The 9,232-nt window shown below is 45.9% G+C and overlaps 1 protein-coding gene across 7 annotated transcripts in view; it reads right to left on the bottom strand.

The window, feature by feature from the left end:
- astn2 (astrotactin 2) overlaps nt 1-9,232 on the bottom strand; it is a 266,754-nt gene that overhangs the window by 127,170 nt on the left and 130,352 nt on the right. For 6 of the 7 annotated variants that reach the window (XR_014125160.1, XR_014125159.1, XM_081720223.1 and 3 more), the window contains exons 5-7: nt 8,727-8,828; nt 2,386-2,532; nt 413-580 (exon numbers count right to left, since the gene is read on the bottom strand). Coding sequence is in view for 5 of the 7 variants with exons in the window: in XM_081720223.1 (XP_081576349.1) it covers nt 413-580; nt 2,386-2,532; nt 8,727-8,828 (417 nt within the window). In the remaining 2 variants the exon portion in view is untranslated. The remainder of the gene's footprint in view (nt 1-412; nt 581-2,385; nt 2,533-8,726; nt 8,829-9,232) is intronic. The other variant, XM_035526959.2, reaches the window with a different exon arrangement.

Raw genomic sequence — 9,232 nt, 5'->3', positions numbered from 1 at the left:
TTTGATTGGCTGGGAAGGAAGCGTCCAGTTCTTGGATAAGAATTTAAAAGCCTTGGAAAAGTCACGGATAATCAGAGGAAAAAGCAGTGAAGGTAGCGGGGAGGAAAGAGCTCGGTCCAAATAGAGTTCTTTCACTCCAAATGTATTCAAATCAAAGCAGAAAAAGTACTGCTGCGTTCAGGTTCACCTAAAAGTAAAATTATGGCAAAACACTGAATTACCATTGTTTGTAATTTGTTCTTTCACCCCCTGGTGACAGATGAAGGAATAGCCGTCTAAGTGTGTGTGTGTGTGTGTGTGTATCTGTGTCTGTGTGTGTGTGTGTGTGTGTGTGTGTGTGTGTCTGTGTGTGTGTGTGCGTGTGTGTGTGTGTGTGTGTGTGTGTGTGTGTGTGCGTGCATGTTCCACTTACCTGTGTCCTGGTCACACAGCTGTTCACAGGGCTCCGTGGTGCGCTGGCCACAGTAATCTTGCACCCACTGCGAAGACGAGTTTGTCTGGTAGTACAATGTCAGTTTGGCTGGGTTCAGCCAGTTTGACACATCCAGATAGCTGCCCATGCTCACCACGAAGCTGCTCCCTGAACACACACATGCACACACACACGCACACACACACACAAACACGCACGCACACACACGCACACGCACGTACACGCGCGCACACACACAGACACACGCACACGCACAGACACACGCACACACACACAATACTGTGTTTGACTTCAAGTGTGAATGTACATCACTGTCTGTCAAAAGCTCTAACACGGCGTCATGCTGTGATCTTTTCCTTTCCTGTTCCCTCCAAAGTGTAGAAGACACGCAATCTGTGCTACTTTGCCCTCAGCCCTTCACAAAGCACAGCTGGCAGCAAGCAGTGTGAGAGACATCTTTATTAAGGAAGCTGCACTGCGGCCTGCTAACGCTGGTGGGAGAGATGCCCGTCTCCTGCATGGGACGGACACCCCGGTACGCGGGCACGGTGGGGCACACCCACTGGTGTGCGCTGGGTGCTGGTCTGTGTGCCTGCTCCAGCGAGGTGTGCACAAGCCAAAAGATAAAGGCCACTTTAATTAAACTGCTTTGCTCCTTCATAATCCCCCATTACTCTCTTGCGTTCTCTCTCTCTCCCCTCTTTCTCCTTATCTCCTTTTACCTCTCTCTCTCTCTCTCTCTCTCTCTCTCTCTCTCTCTCTCTCTCTCTCTCTCCCTCCCTCTCTCTCCCTCTCCCTCCCTCAGCGGGGGTAACGGGGACCGTGGACATGGACTATACTGGTTTATGCGGCTTCCCGCCTCACCCCTGTGTACAGACACACTCATGCCTAAGGTATGAGGAGCCGGTTCCCGCCTGTGGAGCCCTTTACTGCTCGGAAGAAGGAAGGTAAAATTACAGATCAATAACCAACCGATTACTGAGCCATGCTAACATGTGGACGTGTGATTTCTTCCACTCTTGTGATGTTTAGTCTTCCAATAAAGTGACAATGAGGTGGTTAATGTGTATTACGCCACGTGTAGACACCAAAACCTTTTAAAATGTGGGTCCATAAAGACAGGCCTGGCTCCCGACAGACCGCGAGACGATTCCATGCCTAACATATGTGCATATTAATAACGTGCTCTTCCAGAATGGGGGTCATGTTTCTAACGTCTTCTTCTTCCATGCAGTGCGTTAAGCGCCTTCATGTTCCTTCTTTATCTTTTTTCACCCCGGTTCACGTATCCAGGCCATGACGGCTCAGAGCTCTGATTCACCTACCCTTGACCTTGCGCGTGCGTGCAGGTTCTCGCACACTTTCGGGGACCCTCTGAATGTTGCCTGAGAGGCAGGGTGAAGAGTTATTCTCCTCCATCTGTTGCGAGGACGGCTCGGGAGAGAGTGGTGCTGGTAGCGGGCTGTTAGCGGCGGAAAACCGTCCACACAGAACGGCGCGCTCGGCAGGCACTTCTCGCCAGCCTCACCTTCGCTCCCGGGGCCCTCTCCAACGGCACGCCCCCGCTTCTAATCCCAGCACTTATTTCATTTTGTCACATTGTCAGCACGATCTGGGAAAACGGGCGAGCTCCTGTTCAACGGGAGCTATTTTCAGAGTGGGTGTCAGGCGTTTTAACGGACGTGAACGACAGCTTTCCTGCATCTCACTTAACGGCGCGCGGCAGATGGAGAAGACGACCCCGAAGTCTCGCGGGGGAACACACGTCCCGATGGAGACTACACATCCTCCTCGGCACGGCCGCAGCCTGGAAGGTTGCCACACGCGCTCCCGTTTCGGGATTGCAGCGTTGAGGGGAAGCTGGTCACGACGCGCAGACGCCGTCTGGTTTAGCAGAACTCGGAAAACTGAAGTGACGTCGAGTGGAAGGTGAATGGGCGGAGGTGGCTTACCGTCAGCGACGAAGTGCTCGGGGACGTGAAGGGTGACCTTGACCGTGAGGGGGCAGGTGGTGTGTGTGCCGTACACCACGGCTAATACGCATGTGCTCACGGTGATGAGTGTGAGGGTCGCCTTACTCATGGGACTCTGAGGGCAGCCTTTGGAATGAAGGAACGAGAGAGAGGCAGAGAGAGGCAGAGAGAGGCAGAGAGAAGAGAATATATTAGGTACAGGTACTTGTGACTAACAGATTGCTCTGAACTCAACTTCTAACTGTGTCTGTATTAGAGAGGGACTCCCCATGGTTGACCTAGGGACAGAATGCAACCACGCACAAACAAAGTGGCAACTGTCATGGACAAATATAGTATTGAAAAGTGATTCCTAGCATTTGAACAACAAATAAATGAAATATTGGGCACAATCAGTTAATACAAGATTATTAAAACTCACAGCATGTGTGATAAGATAAAGTCAATAATAACTAAAGTTATAGATGTAATGGTAGAAGTAATAATGGTAATTGGAGTATTTCTAGTGTAGTTATATTATTATTGTTGTTATTACTATCATTGGTAGCGGTTGTAGTATTATTGTTGTCCACCTTTTGTTTAATGTAATTTCTTTATCAAAGCTTTGGCAATACAAATGTGAATATTTGTCATTCAAATAAAGCCTTATTGAATTTAACTGAACTGAATTAAACTGAGAGAGAGACGAAAGAGAGACACACAGAGAGAGAGACACAGAGAGAGTGAGTGCATATTTAGCCCTCTATCAGAAAGCCCATCGCTGCCTGTCTGATTTATGTAAGCACAAATAATAGCTTAGAGTCCAAATGGGATGATCCATCCTCTAGATGGAGGTTAAGCCACAATGGCCTGACTCTCTTCCCCTGTATATCTTCACCTGAGATGAGGAATGGCCCAGCCTGTGGTATTCTTCCGACTAAACACAGTGGCCCCTGCACAGCATCTGGAGAGCTGTTGAAATTGCCGGTTTACTTACAAATGGCTTGAGACTGCCAGTCCTTCACAGGACATTAACGGCAGTTTTGCATTCAAGTCAACGTGTTTCTCTACTGTTCTCCCTCCATTCACTCAAGCTGCCACCACGATGTCTTCATTCCGCTACCAGCGCTTCTGGAGATTTGCACCGGATGTTTCCGTCGACGTACACAAATTCAATTTCAAACTCTTTGATTCAAGCCATTAATATTCATGCCATCATATTTAATAGCGACGCTATTGAACCTAATGCCAGCGAGGCCAGCCCAGTGACTCACTCTATGAACTCGTCCTAGCACAAATGCAAAGCTCCTTCTACCCGGTGATGTACGTTTCCAACCCGCAGCCTCCTGGTCCTCGTTTCTCCCTCTCTTGTTCTTTTGGATTAGCACCCATATCTCAGTTTGTCACATTCACGAATATTTCACAGTCTCTCCATGCAATCTGTTCGCCTCCCCCCATAAGGCTGTGGGCTGGCATGGATCTGCGGGCTATTTTAAGCAGAGGCAAAAAAAACAAGGTGGCAGAGCTAAGCAGTTCATAAACAAATGCAAAAGAAACTCATTTGCATTCCGTTCAAAATTAAGCCGTGCTTACGAAGTGCTTAACGCAGCCGTGCACCGAATGCAGATTTAGTGCATCTCCTGCAGAAAGCAGGAATCCCCCAGAGAGCTGGAGCCTCTACCTCTCCAGAATCGAGCACCATTAACAAACTCCCATACATCACTGCATTTGCCAAAGTGGTAGAGCCACGTATAAGTTCATTTGTTTGGAACGTTCTCAGGGCTCACGCATGTACACTCACCAGCCGTGTGTTAAAAACACTGAGCTGGTACTTCCACTGGCCTCTTTATTAGTTACAGCTTTCTTATAGGTGCACGGCACAAATACAGGCTGTGGTGCATCTGTTTCATGCAACACGCAGAACACACCGTCAGCCTGTAACCTGGTCATGCCTGAAAAGTTGTTGAGGAGCAGTACTGATGGGGTTGGGCTTGGATGTGGGAGCCAACAGAGTGTCAGGGGCTGGGATGGTTGCACGTGTGAGTGTAAGTGTTAAGTATCACTGAAAGGTAGACAGTGGTCCACCAGCCAAAACCACCCAGCCAATGACAACATTATCACTGAGCAAGAATTTCACTCACGGAGCTCTTAGACTTTGTAGGCCAACAGATGGACTACAATCTCTAAATGTACACATACAAGGTGTTTCTAATAAATAAGCCTTTCTAATATAGACCACACACACACACACACACACACACACACACACATAATGGCATGCACTTACTGGCGCGCATGCTTGCACAGACTTCTGTACCATACATCACATTTCCGTGTGAGACACTCCCCCTCACAAAGCTCCCAGAAGTGCGTGCGTGCGTGCGTGTGTATGTGGGAGTGAGAGAGAGAGTGAGAGAGAGAGAGAGCGAGAGAGAGAGAGAGTCTTTGATTAGGTTTCATGGCTGTGTGTCCTTCACACTCTTACAAACAGAGTATGAAGGGACAACATCTTAACCACAGCCTTCTGAAAACCAGACTACAGTGTGCAGAGAAAACATACACATGTACACACAAACACATACATATACTTACTCACACAGACACACACACACACACACAGACACATCTACACCCACCCACCTACACCCCCCCCACCCCCACACACACACACACACAAACATTTCCTAATTACCACTAATAATATGATCCTCCACGTTCTCTTTTTTTCTTCTGGAAGGAGCGCTCCTCTAGTTCCTGCAGGCCGCCACAGCAATGGCTAGAGGTGCTACAGTTACTGCAACTTTATTGTCCAGCCTTCACCAACCTCCATCTGAAGGTCTGCCTTTAACGGCTCCTCACAGCTTGTCAGCAGAACAAAGTTGTTCCTCCTTCCTGGCCATTTTAACTGCAGTCACATGGCACATTCCAGCCAAGAGAGGAAAGCCAGTCCTCAATCACCACCGAGGGGATAGAAAGACTTTTGGGATGTTTAAAGTCGCAAAGGTTTTAAGTGGGCAGAATGGCTAGAAATTTACAACCAAAGAACAGTAGTTTGACTGCAGTGTAAAGAAGAAAAAAATAGCTTTGGAAATTGCTTTTAGTGATTGGGTTTGACTTGCATGAATCAAATTATTCACTGGAAATGATGTCTTTTCAAGAGATAATGGAGCTCTTGAAATTCAGAGCATTCAGAGGTCATGCAAGTTCACAAAAACAAGAAGCCAAGTACTAGATTAGAAGCAGTACCAAACGAAGCAATTGCAATTCTGAACTCCATTTTATTGATGTAGATAAGCTCAATTATTATGACACAAACGGTTCAGACGTGCTTATGCCTCAGGCCAATCCTTTCTGCCATGAGTCAATAGTTTTTGAGCTCCTTCCCTTACAGTGGCTTTACAACTGCACTGTCTTGCTTGCAGGCACTTACGTTTCTGCCTTTGTTAATTTTTGACGCAAGTGTCCTGTTAGTTTTGTCATAATTACTTGACCAAGAGGATCAAAAGTCTCTGTAGCCAGGGTAATTAGACGTATCCAAGAAAAGTGCTTCTACAGCACGGGAATTCCAAAAATAACCGCCTGAACAAGGCGACCGGAGGACAGAGGAGGAGAGAGGGGAAAAATGAAATGCCTATTATTATCTCTGCTGAGGCAGGCCCTGGGGAGAGAGACCCGCCTCAGCCCCACGGAGAGCTGGAAACAGAAGCCTGGCACAGACAGGACAGCAGGACCAAAGCCGACCAGACGCAAGACGCGATCTGCTCCACCTCCACGTTGACGCGGGAGGGCGGGCAGCCGTTAGGAGCGGCCCTGCGGTGCCGAGGGAGACCGAGGTGCCGAGGCAGCCGAGATGAGGGCCGCGGTGCAAGAAACGATGTCGTCCATCGTGAAGCACCCGCTGAAGGCTCTTAGTTAAGTCTGCCTCAGGAACACGCCGGAAAAAAACCACTACGGCAATAAATGACAATTAATTAATAAATTGCAAATTATGCCTGGTCACAACTGTGAGGATGTTACTTTCATTTATATAAAGTAATAATAATAATAAAAAAAGTGTTGTAATGTATTTAATTAAATATGACAACAATTATTTTTATAAAGTGACAATTCATTGTGGATCATTCAGAAAATAAATAGATACAAAAAAATGACTGAGGGTGAAAGACCAGAACTTCCAGGGGACATTCCATTTGCCATGACAAGCAATGTGCTAGATCAACTGTCTTAAATAACGCTGAACATAATGTATTACGATGGGTGAGAAAGGTTTTGGTGAACACATGTACTTGGAAGTATTACCTTAAGTAGGAGTTTATGCTGCAATTACTCTGACAGCCGTTTGAAAAAAACCCCAAACATCTTTATAAGGATCTTGAACTGAGTTGGAGGGTTCTGAGTTTTGTATGACTGTAGCTTACGGATAAACGTTAAAGTCAGCTGGCTGTTATAAAAATGCACAATATTTCACATTCATTATGTTGACAATTCCAGTGAAAAACATCTTTATATATATATATTTAAAGATGTTTTTCACTCTTGCTTTTTCTCACCATCATTCCCCCCTCCACCCAAGTATGCTAGAACACCCCTGGTTAAGAGTTTCTTTTATCCCTGAAAATCATTTTCCTCTCAATTCAACAATTCAACAAAAGCTCAGTAAGGAAAATTAAATTAGACAATTATATAAACAACGCTGGTCTCTAGCACTCCAGGAAGTGGCTCAAAAGCAGAGGCTGCACTGTGCCGTCTTGTCTGAAACTGTGCCGTAATTGCAGTAACATCCACTGCCATGAGCATTACTTGGCCAAACAGGATGGCAATCTGATGCAGCTACGTACAGTAACTCCACTTGCTGAGACTAGTTATTAACCTTAATGACTTCTGAAATGTGGGAATTACTGCTACATAAAAAAACAGCTGTAGTAATGCAACACAGTGACTTCATCGCTAGCGGTGGCTAATCCTTAACCCCCGTTTAAGTACATTATATAACCAGCCTGGTTGGGAGTGATGAACGCAGGGACTTTTTAAGGTCCCACACCTTTTTAAGGTGCCTTTGCTTCTGAGGGTCATGTGCAAAGAGAGGCAGGATTGGTCACCCAGTCAGAGAGGCTTCGGATCATCTGCCAGCCGGATCGAGCTCCGCTTTGCATGAGCCAGTATGCCCTGATGACTCGTATACATTAAAAGATAATACACTCTGTTATATAAGCTGTGTAAATAGTTTCGCTCGCTCATTATAGAATCACAGTCTTGATTTCTGTTTTTGTTTGTGGTTATGTAATTTCTCAATTTGATGTGGTTTTTATATTAATGTGTTCTATTCTTTTCTAAGCACATTTTCGGAAAATCTCACTCCTTCGTGTACCATTTTGACATGGAAATAATTGCCACAATTCCTGTGAATATGTAAATTGGGGCATGCCATACATTTAGTGATATATTTAGCGACTTTTTCAGCGCCCATGACCTAATTTCCATTGAAGAGTGCTTTTAAAGATAACAGGAGCTCATAGCTCTACAGATGTCTGTGACAGACATGCACACTCTGCTCATAAGGTTCTAAAACAGGCCAAGCATCGTCACCCAGAGCTGATGATAGATAAAGAAAACAAAAACAACAACAACAACAACAGCAAAAACCTAAAACTCCGATGGCCCCAACTCCACCCACGAGAGCAGTGGAGAGGCCGCTCTCTGCCTGAGCTACTGGTTAATGAAGCTCTATGGCGCGCGGAGAGTTCACGAGGCGGGCAGCTCATCCCAGGAGCCTACTGTAGCCTCACTCTCAGACTCTGATCAGGATTTGCTCATCAACTTTCTCTTAAACACTGTACCACAAATGACCGCTGTACACAAACGGCTCACTACCAAGAGGCATCTTACTTGCAAATGTAAGCTCTTGGTCACTAATACTGGGCTCTTTAAATACTCCACATGGTGCTATAAGCCAATACAAAGGCAGTTCTGTCTGTTAACAAAAGGGAGAATATATATATATATATATATATATATATATATATATATATATATATATATATATATACACACACCCACACACACCCACACACACATACACACACACTCTCAGACAACTGCATTCTGATTTTTTTGGGAGTCAGCACTTCTAGCTATCGAGTGGTGGCAGTACAGCAGTATTTACATGATTCAATAGTTGTAAATGCTGACTCATATAAAAAGAGTATCTGATGCAGGGGCAAACAGTGTCACACGCACATGCCGATGCCCCGCCACAATAGGAAAGAGATTATGCGCTGTTTTTACAAGTTTATCATCGGTTCCTGGGCGGAGCGAGGGTGGTGGTGCACGCGTGCAGTTACCTTTACCACGGCGACGACCACGGTGCTCTGTGTAGAATTTCAGCTGACTCTCGTCATCCATATCTGGCCCAGAATCCCCCTGACGCACACACTCGCCGCCCACTTTGGAGAGAGTCATAAAGAGGGGGAGAGAGAGAGAGAGAGAAAGAAGGAAAACAGGAGAAAGAAAAAAAAAAAGAAACAAAAAAAGTGAAGGACTGAGGTAAGAATTTAAAGATCAGAGAAAGACAGAACTTACTGAAAGAGAAATTCAATTCAGAGTGACTTTTAAAGGATCTGAACAAAGAAGAAGGAACAATCTGGGGTCAGAGTGCATCTGCACAGAGAACTACAGTACAGATGAACACATGGATGCCTGAACATCCGTCGTCTGTAGCTGGCTTGAACCCCGAGCTCAGGACCTACTAGCTCAGTCAGACAGGATAAGACACCCTGTGTGATGCAAGACCTGTGCAAAATCTCAATGTCTTTATATACGATGCATGTGGAATTCATGGATTACATGG

Source organism: Electrophorus electricus, chromosome 8 (assembly GCF_041902795.1).
Source record: "Electrophorus electricus isolate QZ-2024a chromosome 8, ASM4190279v1, whole genome shotgun sequence".
Taxonomy (NCBI): Eukaryota; Metazoa; Chordata; class Actinopteri; order Gymnotiformes; family Gymnotidae; genus Electrophorus; species Electrophorus electricus.
This window is presented reverse-complemented; position numbering and strand designations above follow the sequence as displayed.